General features: G+C 41.9%; 1 protein-coding gene across 2 annotated transcripts in view; it reads right to left on the reverse strand.

The window, feature by feature from the left end:
- PATJ (PATJ crumbs cell polarity complex component) overlaps nt 1-19,081 on the reverse strand; it is a 320,690-nt gene that overhangs the window by 241,033 nt on the left and 60,576 nt on the right. For both annotated transcript variants that reach the window (XM_044002310.1, XM_044002309.1), the window contains 2 exons: nt 18,716-18,772; nt 7,121-7,255 (listed from right to left, as the gene is read on the reverse strand). In XM_044002310.1, the coding sequence (XP_043858245.1) occupies nt 7,121-7,255; nt 18,716-18,772 (192 nt within the window). The remainder of the gene's footprint in view (nt 1-7,120; nt 7,256-18,715; nt 18,773-19,081) is intronic.

Here is a 19,081-nt window from a genome sequence, read left to right on the forward strand (position 1 = left end):
GAAACTAAGATTAAGGAAATTAAGTGATCTGACCAGGGGCACATAGCTGGCATCCAAGTAAAGATTTGAACTCAGGTCTTCCTGACCCTGATTCTAAGTTCAGGAATCTATTTGCCACAACATGAGTCCTCTCACTATTCCATTACATTGGAAAAAAAAGTTGAACAGTAACAGCAACAGTCTGCAATGTTCAACTGTTATCGACTCATCAATACAATGATCCAAGACAATTCCAAAAGACTCGTGATGGGAAATGCTGTCCACATGCAGAGAAAGAACTATAGAGTCTCAATGTAGTTTGAGGCATACTATTTTCACTTCTTTTGTTGTTTTTTTTCTTTCTTGTGGTTTTCCCCTTTTGTTCTGATCCTTCTTTCACAACATGACTAATGTGGAAATATGTTTAAAATGATTGGACATATATAACCTATATCAGATTGCTTCCTGTCTTGTGAAGGGGAAAGGGAGAGAGGGAGAAAAATTTGTAATTCAAAATCTTACAAAAATGAATGTTGAAAACTATCTTTACATTTAATTGGGGAAAAAATAAAATACTATTAAGACAAAAAAAAAAGACTCCTGAAAAAAGGGGAAAAAAAAGAAAGCCAAAAGTTAAACACTAGAAAGAAAAGTCTGTGAATGTCCAAGAGAATGGGGAGGAAGGACAACACAGAAAGAGTGTCAGAAGGCAGAACTGTGGGGGATGACAAGGAAGGAGTGGCACATACAGTGCCAAACATGGTTTCTGAAACAAGAGGAGAAGCCCCAAATCTTAGAGCTGGAAGAGACCTTAGGAACATCTAGAACCCTCTAGACCAGGGGTTGTCAAGCTTCTTTGCACTATGGATCCCTTGAGAAGTTTGTTGAAGCCTGTGTGTCCCTTTCTAGAATCATGTTTTTAAATCTACCAAATAAAGATACAGGATTACAAAGGAAATAAGTTATAGCAAAATAGAGTTATCAAAATGTCTATTTTTTAAAAGTTCACAGATGCCAGGTTAAGAAGCTGAGGTAGCAGATGGCACAGAGTACTTGGCCCAGAATCTGGAAGACCTGAGTTCAAATTCTACTTCAGATACTTACTAGTTGTCCAACCCCAGGGCAAATCACTCCACTTCTTGCCTGAATTTCCTCAGTGGTAAGATGGGGATAATAACAGGACCTCCCTTACAGGTTTTTTGTGAGAATCAGGTAAGATAACATTTGTAAGGTTAAAACATCTGTTCATTCATTGCCTGGCACATAGTAGGCACTATATAAATGCTTATACCCTTCCCAAAGAACCCCTGGATCCTGGATAACAGATAGGGAGGTTGCAGAAGCCCACAGAAGGGATCAGGTTTGCAGGAGGTAATCCCAATAAAGAATGGCAAAGTCGGGACTGGAACCCCTGACCCTTTCAATGCTTGTGCTAAGGTAAACATTACTGGGCCACTTTTGACAAAATAAGCCCTAGTTCTGATTAAGAATATTTGCCAGCTTCTTCTACCTCTTCTCCATGCAAATGCTCCTCTCGACTGTCAGGGAAGTTTTCTTTTGACCAGTTGCATAGTTTCATTGCCGTGCTATGACTGACCCTGTCCATGGTGAAGTGCCTGGTAGCAAGGCTTTCTTCAGAGACCAAGGATTTATGTGGCAAAACCAGATCAGTTCAAATGCCTGCAAGAGGCCTAAGAAAGGAGGGGCAGATCAATAGTCTCTGGAAGGCTCTCTCAAGGGCCTATCACAGCTCCCGGAGCCAAGACACTTCCTCCAGCCCTTAATTATTTACAAAGGTATCAACTTCTGATACACACACACTCCCTCCTACACTTGAGAAATCTAACCCCAGTAGGAAGATGAGACCATCGCGAGGCTCCTGACAAATATGAGGAGCAGAAGTAGAGATCTAGGAGCAGATGAAAACCTTTTAATCCTTAAAAATCAGGGATCTGTGGACTTATTGTCTCCCCCATTAGACTGTGGGCTTTTCAGGGGCAGAGATTGCTTTTGGCCTTTCCTTGGATCCCCAGAATTTAGCACAGTGCCTTACACTTAAATGTTAATTGACTAATTCCCCAGATAAAAAAAAACAAAACTGACTCTACCCATGCTCATCAGCACTTGCTCTGCAATTCACCATCCAAGAGACTGATCTGGGAGCAGAGGGGTTAAGTGACTTGCCCAGGGTCACACAGCCACTATGTGCCAGAGGCAGACTTGAACCCAGGTCTGGAACCCCCTCTGCCATGCTTCCTCTCTAGCTAGCATTCAGGAAGGTTTTCTTGACATCAAGTATCGAGCAAGCAGACTCCTCTTCCTCATGACCAACCATCAAAGGTGTAGAAGAAAGTAGACTTGTTCCCATCCAGAGCCTTCCCTTCTCCAGTAAAAAAGTTCCTGGAACACAATCTCAGGGTCCTTCCATCCCCAAGATAACCAATGTGGCAGCCCCTTTCTATATCCTCTTCAGTGAATCTCTATCCTTCCAAAAGAATCCAATCCCTGAGAAATTGTCTAACTGGGGCAGAGTATTGTGCCTACCGTTTCACCCTGAATTTGATTATAAGCCCCCTGAGGTCAGGGACTGGGTCATCAATGTACATCCCCATGCTAGGCAACAGTAGCAACTATTTGCTGAACTGCAGTATTCCATATGCAGCATTTTGCTGTAACAAATTATAACATCATGTTTTGGGTTTTTATCTGAGTGTACATTTAAATATTTATTTACCTCATTACTTATTCATTAAATTGTCTCCAATTATTATAGCATTGCCTGGGAGTCGTCCTTACTTGCTTTCCTAGGGGATTTATATAACTGCCGTAAATAGCTTCCCAGGTCTGCAGCTTGGCCCAGTGTTTTAAAGTCAAAGCGTAGCCCTGTTTCAGGTTCTGGGCTCTAAGGAGCAGATTTTTTTTTTTAATTCAGCAACTTTTGGATACACTTTGGTCTTAAATAAAAGGGCTAAAAGACTTACAATATATATAATTACATTTGTCTAACATGAGCTGCCTATTAAGTGGTTGTGAAGCAGCCAGTTTTTATTGTAAATAGTTAATATTCCACTAAGGCTTCCATTGGAGATTATAATGTCCTGTCAAACCTTAGTTATTCAGGGATTGATTATCCATGAGGCTTTGGCTTAGGAGCCCCTCCAGGACTCAGGCCACCATCAGGGCTGCTCGCTCTTTACATCTAGCTCAGGGCCACCAGACAGAGTCCCTTGAGAAGCTGCTTTGGAGATGGAACAAGAAATGAAGTAAGGCACTGGCCAGCCCTGTTTTCTTTCTGCAGCTCACACCCAGAGCTCAGTGGCAAACCATGGAATTTTACTTTCCTACTTGTTAACACCTCTGGGAAAATATTGAGCTTAGAAAACAAGAAACCATCTTGGAGCTCCAGTTGGCCTTGCTTTCCTCATTCCCCCGAAATATGAAGGATCAAAAGTGGATAGGAGGAAGGGAGGCTTTTAAAAAAAGGTATCAGATACCAGTTGAGTTGGTCATCTGTAGTCAAAGGAAAATCAATAGGCTACAGCAGTAGAAAGAATACCAGAGCCAAGGCTCTCGGACCTGGCTCTAAATCCTCCCTTTGATTGCCAAAGGCAAGGCAATTAACTTCCCTAAGCCTCAGTTTCCCCAATGAGAGGGACTGGACTAGATATTCACCGAAGTTCTTCCAGCTCTGGCTGGATGAGCCTGTGATCCCAGCAGTTCCTTAACAAGAAGGCTGATGGGGGCAGCTAGGTGGTGCAGTGGATAGAGCACTGGCCCTGGATTCAGGAGGACCTGAGTTCAAATCCAGCCTCAGACACTTCACACCTATTAGCTGTGTGACCCTGGGCAAGTCACTTAACCCTCATTGCCCTGCCCCCCCCAAAAACACACACACACACACACACACACAAAATAAGAAGGCTGCCAATGCGGGGGATTTCCCAATGGTCCCATGGGTGGTTCTCTGGAGAAGAATTAGGGATTAGGAGACTCAAGAATAAGTACTGGGGCAGCCAGGTGGTGGAGTGGATAGAGCACCGGCCCTGGAGTCAGGAGTACCTGAGTTCAAATCAGGCCTCAGACACTTAACACTTACTAGTTGTGTGACCCTGGGCAAGTCACTTAACCCCAATTGCCTCACTTAAAAAAAAAATAAGTATGGAGAGAAAATGTAGTACACTTAGGTATAAGAGTCTTAGAAGATCTTGATCCCTACATCCCCCTATCCTGGAGTCTTAAAGACTCCAGAAATAACCTCTCCAAGTCCAGAAGGGAAATTAGGAAACCTAACAGGCCAGTGAAGTTAAGGATGTGAGACAGACAGTGGAGACAGAGACTGGGTTTGGAGATTCAAATGCTCGGATGGAATGGGTCAGTGCTTTGGGAAGACCAGCTGCCCATACTCTAAGTCCAGATTAGCCTGGAGGGTTTCTGGTGTCTCCTTCAATTATACCAGAATGGGTTGGCAAAGGGTGAGAGTCGCAGGAATTTGGAAAAAGGACAGCAGCTCTTTCTTGGTTTTGGGTGTGCCATGGTGCCAGGTGGTTAAAGTGCGTAGGTACCAGGTGTGCCATGGTACCAGGCTGTTAGAGTCCATAGGTGCCAGGTGTGCCATGGTGCCAGGCCTGCCAACCAGGGTGCCAGGCAGTTAGAGTCTGTAGGTGCCAGGCGTGCCAACCAGGAAGCCAATGAGTTGTGTCCAAACATTTTTCATCCCTGATCCTCCCCTGAGCTGACCTATGGTGGTATTGTGGTGGAAGACCAACCTTACTCCCTAACTGGGCTGGGACTTGTGGGTTGGTGTGGCTGGTCACCCCCTTTACCATGGCATCTGTGCATTTCTCCAAATCTGAGTCTAAATCAAGAAAGAAACACAGCCCAGAGGGGCAAAAAGGGTCATCTGATGCTCTAATCTGCCTAGATAGCATAGAATTCACAGATTTAGACCAAAAGGCAGAGGAAATATTCAATAAATAGAATGAGAGGAGCCAAATAGTCAAAAATAAAGAGGAAGGGTTGAGAGAAATGGGTAATTGTCTCTTCTCAATGTGGATATAACAAATCAGTCGTACTCCTCCTGACCTGTTTGTAGGACGGAGGTCTCAGATCCCCTCCTCCCCCTCAGGTTAGCAAGGTCGCATGGTTTAAGGAGCCCTGGTCTCAATTAGGTCCTCTCCAGAGTTCTGTCCATATAAGGAAGTATAAGGTCCACTCCTGAGTTATGCCCATACAAGGAAGAGGGGTGGGAATACTGCGTTCCGATTAGCTAGTTTTTCCGAGTAGATTGTAACCCTGACCAGTGATGAAAAAGGGGAAGGTCCATTCGGATTAGGGACTAGGGTATAAAACAGGGCCTGCGAGCCCCCTTTTGGGGCACCCACTAGCTGCACACTAGGGTGCCTCCTTCTCATGAGAAGAAAATAAAACCTTTGTCACTTCACTGCTGAAAAAAAAAAATCTTGATCCAAAAAAAGCAGCAAAGGGACAAATTTAGGCACAAGGCAAGGAAGAACTACTGTAGTGCGATAAAATGTCAAGAACACTGGCTTTGGAGGAGCTGGGTTTAAATCCTGCTTCTGATACTTACTACCCGTGTAGATGCTTACTACCTGTGTCATTAAACACTCCTGGACCTCAGTTTCCACCTCTGTAAAAGGAGGAATTTTCCAGAAGAGAGAATATAAAGGAGAGAAAAGTGATCAACAATGTCAAAGGTAGCAGAGAGCTTAAGAAGGAAAAGGACTGAGAAAAGGCCATTGGTAGCTTTGGAGAGAGAAGTTTCAGTTAACTGATGAGGGTAGAGAAGCCAGATCCTGAACCCTTTAGGTGACCCAACCATCCTCGACAGCAATTTGCAATTATGCCAATACATTGACTAAATGCCACAGTCAACTGAACCCTTTGACCTAGAGATATCACCACTCCTCGGCATATGCCCCAAAGGGGTCAAAGACAGAATGGTGCCTTTTTTTTTTCCAGTGTGAGGAGGAGGAGCAGAGTGGGAAATGAGAGGTAGAAAGAAAAAGAAAAGAGAGTCATTGGGCAATCATTTTTAAAAAGGGAGAGAAAGGAAGAGAAGAGAGCCCAGACAAGTGGGATAGCTTTGAAAGCTATAGGCTGAGCACCTGGAACCCTGCCATTTATGAACCAAACTGGCTTTTCTATTTTACTGCATAATGCAAATCTCCCTTCTATCTGGCTTTGAAATTCAGAATGAAAACTGCAATTTATTTAAGCAGTAGGCCATTAAAAGACCTATGAGTATTATGTCAATCTCAACTTTAACTACATGCATATGATGAACCCTATCTGTAGCTAAAGCTATTGTTTCCATATGGAAGGATACCAAGACATTCAGAACTCTCAAGGAGTTCACAGTTTAAGCAAAGGGAGACAACAGGCACAGAAGGATTCAGCTGCAAATCAAATAGGAAGACCAGGTGGTCTCTATTTGTGTGTTTTTCATCTGTGGAAGGAGAGAAGGAAAAGGGAAGTGAGAGAGAAGGAGTAGGGAGGGAGGGAAAGAGAAAGGAAGATGAAAAAGGGAAGAGGGAGGGGAAGAGAAAAGGGGAGAAAGGAGAGATGAAGAGACGTAGAGACAAAGGGAGAGAGAGAAGGGATAGGGAGGGAGAGAGGGAAGAAGAGAGAGAAGAGATGGAGAGACAGAGATAAAGAAATGGAAAAGGGGTAAGACCGAGAAAGGGGAGAGGGAGAGAAGGAGTAATAAGCACAAGGGACAGGGGGAGGTGATTTGATGTAAGAGACCCCATGCAACAATGAAATATTTTTAAAGGTTAAGATATAAAGTAGAAGACCTAAAGGAAGGTCTCTAGAATGCTGGGTAGAGTCTCCATCGAGGATTTGTTAGAGAATGTAGACAAGAAGCTTGCACCAGATAATATGGGCTGTACCTACATCAACAGGATGACAAGTCCTTAGAGGGGCTCAATAAATGGGTCACATTTCACTTACAATGGTTCATACTAAATTCCAAGGTAAAAAAAAATCCCTAGGGGCCAGGGAGACCAGGTTAATGTGTGACTTAAAGAGCTGCAGTACAGAATCTAAGAATTGTGGAACCTCAATGGCTGCCCAGTTCCAACCCAAGTCTTTGAGTTGCTTTTCCTCCTCCTGAGCTTACCTCCAGCAGTTCATCCTCCAGCTTCAGTAGGTTGAGTGGGGCTACTGGCCCATCAGGCATGATGGAAGAAATGTAATGGTGGCCATTGAAGGAGTCCAGCTCCACTCCTAACCTCAGAGTGTGGATCGGCAGCAGCTGTGGGAAACCAAATCATCAAAAGACTTAGCACTCGGGGCAGCGAGGTGGCACAGCAGATAGAGCACCGGCCCTGGAGTCAGGAGGACCCGAGTTCAAATCCGGCCTCAGACACTTCACACTGACTAGCTGTGTGACCCTGGGCAAGTCACTTAACCCCCATTGCCTCACTTAAAAAAAAAAAAACTACTTAGTACTCACTCCATAAAACATCTGCCCAAATATAAAATGGCCAAAGGTGAAAGGCCTAACTAGAAAAAAGAATCTACTCATCCAAATGTGCACTGAGACACTGAGAGCCGCTCTTCGAGAGCGTCAGATGTAGCCGGCTTTGGGGAGCCCAAGGATGAATCCAAAAATTCTTTTGGGTCCGAACGTCCCATGTTCTACAGACAAAACTCTGCTTGTCTTATCTGTTCTCAAAAGACAAGCCATATTTTTGGGGAGAGGCAGTGTCACCCAGTGGTTGGCAAGCCAGTCTTGGATTCAAGTCCCTCTTCTGACACACATTGTTTGTCATCCCAGCCTGTTAAGACAGTAAGTTCCAGGTGGATCACTGATCTGCATCCATCCAGTGAACTTCCATACTGGAAGATCGCCCCCAGTGGTGAAATTTCAGGGCCAGAATTAAAGATAAACAATTTTTGTTGTATTTCATGATCTTACAGAAGATTTGACACAGTGGGGAGTCCAGCAAACTGGCCACCTCGAGTCTGAAGAAGCCTCTCTGATGACTGGCAGCCCTTCCACAAGAAAGCATGTTGATGTTCATAGGTCAAACTGCAGGGACTTTAATCAAATAATCTTCACCATTCTCTCCAGGGCACAAAAGTTCACTCACCATTTGGTTCTTTCCCTTCCCCGTCTCCCCTTCCCTCCCTCCCTCTTCATCTGCTCTATGTCCCAAGTTGTCCCCAAGGCCCTGTCATCTGCACAGTTGTTGGGAGTCTGCAGAGATGAATGTCCTGACCACGTGGGGCTCACTTGTGCCCAAACCATCCAAACAGAAACTAGTCCTCCCATTTAGTAATCAGCAGTTGCTTCTCTGAACCTCTCCCCTTCCTCTACCACACAATCAGATACCAAGAGGAATTGACTCTGTCCCTCTCATCTCTGGCTGCTATACTGACAACCCCCAGACCTGACCTTTGTCACTTGTCAGGACCTGGACCCTCTGCCTCTAGAGCTGGAAGGAACCTTAGAGACCATTAAAAGTCTTTAGGGGCAGCTAGGTGGCACAGTGGATAGAGCACCAGCCCTGGATTCAGGAGGACCTGAGTTCAAAGCTGGCCTCAGACACTTAACACTTAATAGCTGTGTGACCTTTGGCAAGTCACTTAACCCCAATTGCCTCACCAAAAAAAAAAAAAAAAAAGTCCAAACCCCTCATTTTATAGATGGGAACCTTGAGACATGAAGTAAGGCTTGCCTAGGGTTGTGTTTGGGTCAGGATTTTAACCCAGATCTTGGTGACTCCAAGTCCAGGGCTCCAAGCTCTACTCTTGCCTCTCCAAAAGTGGCCAAATAATCTATCTCAGGACATGTCTAATAGCACCACTCTTCTTCTCAAAAAAATCAGAGGCTTATGAATTCTGGTGGCACAGTGGATAGAACACTAGAAAACCTGAGTTCAAAATCAACCTTAGATACTTAATGTGTGACCTTGAGCAAGTCACTTAACCTCTGTTGTCTCAGCTTCCTCAACTATAAAACGGGAAAGTTGCTGTGAGGACTGGATGATATAACACATGGAAGACATTTTGCAAATCGTAAGGACAAGAAGCCTTGTTGATTCCCTTTTAATGCTAACGCCTTCCCTGAGATGTCTCCCCATTCCTCTTGTACATATTTTGTTGGTACAGAGCTATTTGCATATTATCTCTCCCATTTTTGCCTTTCTTTGTATCCTTAGCATGGAGCGGAGAGGCAGTACACATTAAGTCTTTCTTTCTTTCTTTCTTTCTTTTTTTTTTTTTTTGGTGAGGCAATTGGGGTTAAATGACTCGCCCAGGGTCACACAGCTAGTAATTGTCAAGGCCAGATTTGAACTCAGGTCCACCTGACTTCAGGGCCAGTGCTCTATCCACTGCACCACCTAGCTGCCCCCTTAAGTCTTTAATAAATGCTTGTTGACTTGGTTTTCACCACTACCACTCCTCTTGGGTTTCCAAGTTCCATCCCCTTTTCTGGTCTTCTACTTTTCTTATATAAATTTTGGCCTTCTTTCCTCCCCACCCAATTCAGAGAAATCTAACCTCCAGCTATCCCATAAATATAGAGGATGTCGACCAGCCTAAGGGCCCTCCAATACCACAGTACATCAAACCGAAAACAGGCTGGAAGGCTCAGAGAAATGCATCAGGAATGGCAGCTTAGCTGCTAACGCCTGCCAGCCGGCTCACTTTGTACACTGATGGACCATGAGACCATGGGGGAGATGGTGTCAGGGTAGCGCAGGCCAATCCATCACCTGGACCCACAGGCCGGGTGGAAATCTTGCTGACGGTAGGGGGTCCGGCATAAGAAATAACACCAGCACAGCATCGTCCATCTTTATACAAGACAGGCATTGCGGCACAAAGAGAGAGAACTCTGCTACCCTCGGCAGTTTCTGCTTCAGAGACACCTCCAATACCCAGTATGGAGCAGGACCAAATACTGCACCCAGTCCCTCCCCTGACCTGAATCTCCCTCTCCGCCCCCCCCCCAATATGAACACTATTCTCTCATTCTACCATCAAGGCCTTTCTCGGTTTATTTCTCCTGAGGGACAGAGGGCCACAGAGCATCAGAGAAGAGGCTAAAACACCAAATTCCCTAGGCAGGGTTCCCCTCTTTTGGAGGCTAAATGATTGGGGGGGGGGGGTCAGATCATCCACCATTCAATTATATTGATCTGTATGACCCTGAGCAAGTGATGTCAACAAGCATTTATTAAGCACCTACTATATGCCAGGTACCATGCTGATTTCTGGGGATATAATGAAAGTCAAAAGGCAATGTCTCATAGGCCAGTCACATCCTCTCCCCTGTGGAGCCCTCATTTTCCTGATCTCCAAGGTCACCTTTCCCTCTCCATCCTATGACTCTGTGATTTGGGCCATGTACACTTTTCTTTCTTTTCTTTACTTCAAATATTAAAGTTTGACTGATATCTTTTGTTCTGACAGTCCCACGAACCCATCCCAAGCCCAGAGCATTGGCTGGAGGACCAGAGAGTCTGGGTATAAATCCCCCCCAAATTGTTGACTCTCTGTTTAATGCTGGGCAAATCTCCAGGCCTCCGTTTCCCCATCTTTAAAAAATTCCTTTCAGGGGGCAGCTAGGTGGCGCAGTGGATAAAGCACCGGCCCTGGATTCAGGAGTACCTGAGTTCAAATCCGGCCTCAGACACTTGACACTTACTAGCTGTGTGACCCTGGGCAAGTCACTTAACCCCCATTGCCCTGCAAAAAAACCCCAAAAAAACCCCCAAAAAACCAAACAAACAAAAAAATTCCTTTCAATTTCATTTTTCTCTCCCTCTCACCTTTCAACAACTGGAAGTTAAAAAGGAAAGGGAACAATACGTCCCATGTAACAAATACGTATAGTAGGGCAAAATTAATTCCTGGAGTACTGGCCACATCCGAAAATATCCATGTTTCAGTCCACATCCTGAGTCCATCACCCACCATCAGGGGGAGAGTAGCAACTCTCATCAATCAATCAATAAACATTTATTAAGCATTTCCTATGTGCCAGGCACTCATCACCAGCCTGGAACTGTAGCTGGTCATTGCATTGATCAGTGCTTAAGGCTTTCAAAGTTGTTTGTCTTTCCTGTGTTTTTGCTATTGAACGAAATGTTCTTCTGGTTCTGCTCACTTCCCTCCAGACCAAGTCATAGAAGTGGTCCCATTTCTCTGAAATCATCCCATTCCTCATTTCTCATATCACCACAGTGTTCCAGTACTAAATCTATGATCCATCATTGGGCATCTTCAAGGAAAAGGCAGAAGCAGAGTTTTTTCTGGGCAGTTCTATGGATGGTTGGAAGCATTACTGTCCCCCTTTGAATTGGAGCCATGTAGAACCACAGGGCTTCATGTCCAGTGATAGTGGGCATGGGGCGGTATCTGATACAGCTGAAATCTACTTGCTATCAACAGACTTAGCTAATGCAAGCTTCCAATTGGAATCAACTTTCTGGGGCTTCATGGGACATGGCTCCAACCAGCCTAATAAGCATTCTCATCTCCCTTCATATTATTTTAGCACCTCAACACATCAACCATGTCATGGGTCTCTGGTAGTAGTAGTAGTAATAATAATAATAATAATAATTATTATTATTATTATTCCTATTTAGCCAACTTAATAAGTATTTACTAAGTACCTACCCCATATCCAAGCACTATGCTAGGTACTGACTGATGAAGCAAATGCAAGACAGTGCCTGCCCTCAACATGCTTTCCTGTATTTTTAGGTTTACAAAGTAATATGTATTCACATATATATTCACAAAGAAGATATATTGTGTATATTATATATGATATATTCATTCAGCATATATCATGTGTAATACTATATATTTGTTATATATAAACATGTGTACATATATATATTTTATACATATTTGTATTGATAGTGAATGAGTATGTCTGTGTGTCTGTCTGTCTCACCCCTACTTCATTTAGGATATCTGCATATGAAGAGATGAAAATGCCAACTTGCAAGGACTGGATGATATAAAGTAATGAATGAATGAGGCCCTCAAAGAATGCTTAACACAGCTGGGGTCCCAAAACACTCTGATGGAGGAAAGTAGAGAGTGGAATCAAAGACGAAATTCTAAGCATAAATGGAGAGTCTCACACAAGGGAGTCACCCACGTGCGATGGGCAAAGACATGCATGCTTAAACAAAAGTTCCTCTGAACACATCAGGACTTTCGTCAATCAGAAGACTGAGTCAGAAGAATGATGAGATCACCACAAAAAGCCAACATACGCTGGCTTCCAGGAACAAACAAGGAAGAGGCAAGGCTACAGTATCCGGCAGGACTGGAGCACTGGCTTCGGCTGGGAGCCCCCCACTTTACGGAGGATGCCAATAAGCAGGAGAGTATCTAGAGATGGCAGCCAGGAGAGTGAAGGGCCTCAAGACCATGTCACATGAAGATAATGTAAAGGAAATCGGGCATTAGTCATATGAAACACCTACTATGTGTTCGGTATTGTGCTAAGTGCTTTTTACAAATATGATCTCATTTGATCCTCACAACAAACTGGGAAGGTGGGTGATATTATTAGACCCATTTTACAGATGAGGAAACTAAGGCAGGTAGCAATTAAGTGACTTGGCCAGGGTCACATACCTAGTATGTGATTTGAACTGGATTTGAGTGAGAGCTGAACTCATCTGTCTTCAAGTATTTGATGAACAATCTTTGGAAGAGACACTCTATTGGTTCTGCCTAGCACCAGAGAGCAGACCAAAAACAATGGGTAGAAGTTGACAAGAGACAGATTTGGCTTGCTGCCAGGAAAATCTTCTTAAGAGTAAGGATATGGGGCAGCTGGGTGGCACAGCGGATAAAGTGCTAGCCATGGATTCAGGAGGAACTGGGTTCAAATCTGGCCTCAGACACTTGACACTTACTAGCTGTGTGACCCTGGGCAAGTCACTTAACTCCTATTGCCCTGCCCCCCCCCCAAAAAAAAGAGTTAGGGCTATCCAAGCTGCCCCAGAGGCAGTGGGTTCCACCTCACGCCCTAGGTCTTCAAGCAGAGCTTCATGGTTCAGTGGCAAGTGCTTGGGTCTTGAAGTCAGAAAGACCCAAATTTAAATCCTGCCTCAGACACTCATTTCTGTGTGACCCTGAGCAAATCACTTACCTCTGTCTTCCTCAGTTTCCTCATCTTTAAAAAAGGGATAATAATAGCCTCTACCTCCCAGGATTTTAAGATATTTTTGTGATGATGATAACGAACATATATATGCTTCCTATGGGCAAGGTATGGTGCAAAGTGCTTTACAAATATTGTCTCTGCCTCTCCCTCCCTTTGGTCTTCCTTGCTTGCTTCCTTATCCTTGCACCAAGATATTTCTCTTCTTCACCTTTTCCTGCCCCTGAATGTTTCTCAATCCCTTCATTGGCCACAATATGAAACTTATCCTCATTAGCATTATTGAATTGTTTGAATGTTTCATGCTCCTTCCTTCTAATTTAAAAGGTGGAGGGGAAATTTAATGGACAGAATCTGAATCGTTTCTATTTCTCCCTAAACATAAACTGCTACTTTATGTGGCCCTCACTGGCCCTATTTTCCCCCTATCTTGGTCAGTGATACTTAATAGGAAAAAACATTCTTGCCAAATGCTTTAAAATACGCTATATCCAAGTCAGTTTTATGTGGAAGAAATAGCAAGAAAGCCAATGTGGTTGGATTACAGTGTGGAAAGGAATAAAGTACAAGGAAAAGGGGGGCAGGGGGGAGGGAGAGAGAAGGGGCCAAGATGTGATGGGTTTAAAAGCCAAGCAAAATATTTTACATTTGATTCAGGAGTAGATAGGGAGCCACTGGTGTTTACTGAGTAGGAGGGTGACCTGGGCTGGAGCAAAATCACACTGGCAGCAAACGAGACCAGACTGGAGCAGAGAGAGACTTGAGGCGAGCAGACTAAACAGAAGGTTATTACAACAGTCCAGGCTAAGGGGGATGAGGGTCTGCCTCAGGGCCAGCAGGGAACGTATAGGAGAAGGGTCACAAAGGAAGGAACAAGACTTGGCAGGCTATGAATAGTGAGGACAAGAGAGAAGCCAAGGATGACCTGGGTTTGACATAGAATCCCTGGAGTTTTAGAGCTGGGATCAAACCAACATACATCTCCTACGTCCACATGCACATTGTACAAAGCCCCAAGTAAGTCGAACCCAGATGTGGTTTCATCTAACTCAACCTGATTCTTTCAGTCCTGGTGAAACCACCAAGCAACCACTTATTATCAACCTGCACAGCCCTAAAGGGAAAAAGGGCTCCTTTGGGCTGGTGCCAAATGCACCCTCAAGATCACAGACAGCCCAGCATAGATGCTTTTACCTCCATGCAATCCAAGACTAGAGTCCCCTAACCAGGGCACAACCAGCAGCTACTCTTCATTTCCATAAATCCCCCGGGTTCCTCTTTCTCAATTGCCTTTGTCTTCTCTCTTTTCCTACTTCAGAGGCATCCGTCCATACAAGCACCAAGTTAGCTCTCCAACCACCATTTCTCTATTTCTTGATAATAAATGTCTGGATCATCACAACAAATTCTCAAAAGCCACATTTCCATTTCTTATCTCACATGGTTTCTATCTTGAGTAAAAAGAGATTGTGGGGAGGCAGAGAGGGAGACAGTTCAGAACTTAAAATACAACAAAAATTAAATTTTTTTTTTAAAGGGACTTTGAAAACAGATTGAAGCATATTTTTTTGATAGTTCCTTAATCTGAAGTTTTGTTTTTGTCTGTTTTCTTTCACAACCTGGCTAATGTGGAGATGTTTTGCATAACTACTAATGTATAACTTATATTGAATTGCTTGAGTTCTTGGAGGGGGAGGTGTGGAGAGGGAGAGAGGAAGAGAAGTTGGAACACAAAAAATAAAAAACTGATGTCAAAATTTGTTTTTACATGTAATTTGGAAAAATGAAATTCTAAATAAACAAAAAAAAGGCACTTTAACCACAATTTATAATTAATTAGCCAGCCAGAGATGGGAGAAACAGAGACAGAGAGAAAGAGAGAGAGAGAGAGAAAGTTTTTAATACTAATACTCCTAAGTCCTTTAATTCCATTAAGAGGTCAAGTTCTGAAATACTAGAAGCCTAGATGGGTTAATAAAGAAATACTAGTGAAACTAATGTATGGGAGTCATTAAGATTTGCTATCCTGTAACTTAAAGAAAATGAATCAAGCATATGTAACTTCTACAGATTGTAAAAAGACAGTCACAGTATGGATATGGTGTGGATACATCATATTTCATTTTTTCCTATCTTCCACTTGCTTTGGAAAATTTACTGCTGAAAACTATATGTAGAGTCACTTCTTGGAGAAATCTTAAGAGAGCAGTTAAAACTCAATCCAGAAAACCCTCATATTCACTAAAATATTTAGATCAGACCGGTGCTTTTTGTCATGCCAATGAACTTGAAATAAGAAGATGCTGGGGAATCACAATCTAAGCAGTTGTAATTTATCAATGTGATGGAATCTTATTGTGCTACAAGAAATATTGAATGAGGAATACAGAGAAGCATGGGAAGACTTATATGAACTGGAGCAAAGTGAAATAAGTAGAACCAGAAAAACAGTATAAACGGTGACTAAAATAATGTGAATGGAAAAGACAACAAAACAATTGAAAAAATGCTGTGAAAGTATAAAGAAGGTTAACACCCCAAAGAAGGGATATGAAAAGGGTCTTCCTCTTTTCTTGGTGGAAACACAACACTATGAATGTAGAATACTATAATGATATCAGATTTTTTTTCAGTGTGCTGTTCGGTTTTCTTTTTTTTTTATATTAAAGGCAGGAGAACAGGGGAGGGGCCATCAAGAAACATGGGTAATGTGAAAAACAAAAGACATAAATAAAATTCATTTAAAAATAATGTAAAGCAAACATAAAGCAGGATGATTTAAAAAATAATATACTGAATATAGTATACTCTTTTTTTTTGCGGGGCAATGGGGGTTGAATGACTTGCCCAAGGTCACAAAGCTAGTAAGTGTCAAGTGTCTGAGGCCAGATTTGAACTCAGGAACTCCTGAATCCAGGGCTGGTGCTTTATCCACTGCGGCACCTAGCTGCCCCCATAGTATATTCTTTTCAAAAATCAAGGTACACATAAAGGAGATTCATGTTTTCAAGTACAATTCTATTTTTGTTCTTTCTATATGGGAATCCTCAAATTTATTAACATCAAATTTAGAATAACAAAAAAAAAATAATTCTTTTAAAGTCAAGCCTTACTGATTAGAGCAAAGGCATTGGAATCCCCCAAACCCAAGAGCCAAATACAAAGTTGCTCTTAAGTCCCAGATGGCTTCGTATTCTAAGAAAAAAATTCAGGATGACTTAGAAATTGTTTTCATCTTCATGTTTGTCATGAAACCAAGATTAATTTACACAGGGATATGAACAATCAAAATTATGGAAAGAAAAGAAAGTGCCAAAATTTACTTATATATTTAAAAGTCTTTAAATTTTATTCTAAATGACACTCTCATTTACAACTGAGGTTAATAACTAGTAGATCAAAGTTAATTTGTACGCTTTTTTCTTTTAGCAAAAGCTTTTATCTTTGTTAAAAAAAAATAGCCTACTGAATTGTGTGGCATCTCTCTTCTTCCCTTTTAGGAAGACCAGGAGAAAACTACCTGAATTACAAACATAATGCCTAGGAGAAAAAAAAGGGGGGGAGACCTCTATAGGATGAATCTTCTAAACCACAAATACTTTCATACATACATAATTGAGGTCTCTATAAAACCTTTATGGATAGAAAAAAATAATTTTTTAGCATTAATATCTACTGTGCTTCACAATTTTCAAAGCATTTTCACATGTAGTATCAAGTTCACCCTTTGAAAGAACCCTCTGAAGTAGCCACAGAGAGAGGTAATATTCCTATTTTGCAGATGAGGAAACTGAGAAGAATTAGAAAGGTAATTTTTTTTTTCAGTGAGGCAATTGGGGTTAAGTGACTTGCCCAGGGTCACACAGCTAGTAAGTGTTAAGTGTCTGAGGCCGGATTTGAACTCAGGTACTCCTGACTCCAGGACCAGTGCTCTATCCACTGCGCCACCTAGCTGCCCCAGAAAGGTAATTTTTACAAAAACACCAACATTGTTTAAAAAAAAGGAATAATTTTGGTAAAACTTAGGGATGTTGATCAATCTAATGATCATTCATGATTTTAGATGAAGAATGCTACCCACCTCTTGACATAAAGGTAATAGGCATCCTCAGAATGAAACATACAATAACAAAGCAAGGAGCAAAATGGGAATTGCCTTTGCTTGATTATGATGTTGTCACTGGGGTTCTGTTTATCTTTCTTTCAAGTGGTATGGGGAGGAAGTGAGATTGAGAAAAATTAAATGCTTGATAACTGAAAAAATTAATTAGGAAAAAATGACTGATACAGTCACATGTGTTCCCATTTTATAAATAAGTAAACTAGGCCTTTAGAGAAGCTAGTTGGGTTATGAAATGTCTTAATACAGGTAGGTCTTCCTTGTTCATATCTACTACTGTTCAGTCCACTAGCCACACTGATACAATGAGATCAAGCCCAGTTCTGCCCATTATTTCCACTGAGTTATAACAAAATGGGTTGTTTCTGAAATATTGGCAGAAAACAAAGTCTCCATTTGCTACTCCCACTGGTGGTCAAATAAAATTTTCCAACCTAGAAGGCTTCTTTCAATGGTTTTCCATCCCTGGGGCTTCTGATTCTCTAGTTACAGAGAATGACACAGAATTTACAATCAGGTTAATTTGAAATCACCAAGAGGAGAAACTCAGTGCTTAACTCTTGTTTTTGGTTGCTAATTACAAAGGCAACCAAAATAAGTTTTTAGAAGTGTGCTCAACCGCATGACTCAGATTGTGGCTGGCTTTTAGGATGTCAACATCTGGTCCACAATGGATTTATTAGTTAAGATATCTGGAACTTGACATTAGTTTTCTAATTTCTACTGGATGCCAAATAAAATAATTTAAAGAACTAAACAAAAGTTCACAAGGACACCACATCTGTAGGTCATCAAAGTCCCCTCTCTGCTTCCTGAAATCACAGTCAGACTCCCACATCATTCACCTGCAATATGCTTTTTATTTTTTTAATCTTTTGTTTTGTTATTTTGCTATTAATTTGCTAATAATATCTCAATAAGCAGTTAAGACTCTGAAAGGAACACTTCATAGATATTGATTTGTTACTACAAAAAATGTGATTATAACTATTTTGGTAATATACACACATGAATATATTGGTGTGTTATAGAGATAGACATCTAAATCTACCTTGCATGCTGAATCATCAAACCACCATTTTCTATAACAAGCCAATCAACAAGCACTTATTAAGTACGTACTATGGGCCAAGCATGGTGCTGGGTACTGGAGATACAAGTACAAAAAGAAAACAATCCTTACCCACAAGGAGCTTATAATCTATAATAAGAAAAAACCAAGAACTAAGAACAATAACCTGGAAACAAGGTGGTCCACTGATTAGAGAATAGCTGAAAATAAACTGTGGTATAGGAATATAACAGAATTTTATTGGGACCTAAGAAATGACAAGCATGAGAAATTCAGGAAACATATGGGAAGGTGTTTAAATGGCTGAGTGAAATAAGGAGAATCAGAAAAATAAAATACATAATGATTTAAGGTTTATGTTACAAATAATGCTTACCTTTGAAAATTTCTGTAACTCAGCATCATCAACAATCTGTGTATCCAAAGTGACAACCTAGAGAATTTAGGAATTTTTTTTAATGTTTAATACTTGTAAGAACAAAACCAAACCAAAGACTTCTCTTACCCCAAACCATCTGATCTAATCAATTGCCTCACACCTAGTCAATCTATTTGAAGGGCTCAATATAGTCCAGATGCAGATGGGATTGGATGGTAAAAAGCACGTGCCCCAGAAGGTGATTTGTTTATCTTTTTTTTTTTTAAACCCACAGAACGTTCAAACTACGAGATACCATAGAGATCCTCTAGGCCAGAGAGTCTTCTTAGCTGGAATCCTGAAACTTTTTAAAAATAATTTTGG

Source organism: Dromiciops gliroides, chromosome 4 (genome assembly GCF_019393635.1).
Source record: "Dromiciops gliroides isolate mDroGli1 chromosome 4, mDroGli1.pri, whole genome shotgun sequence".
Classification (NCBI taxonomy): Eukaryota; Metazoa; Chordata; class Mammalia; order Microbiotheria; family Microbiotheriidae; genus Dromiciops; species Dromiciops gliroides.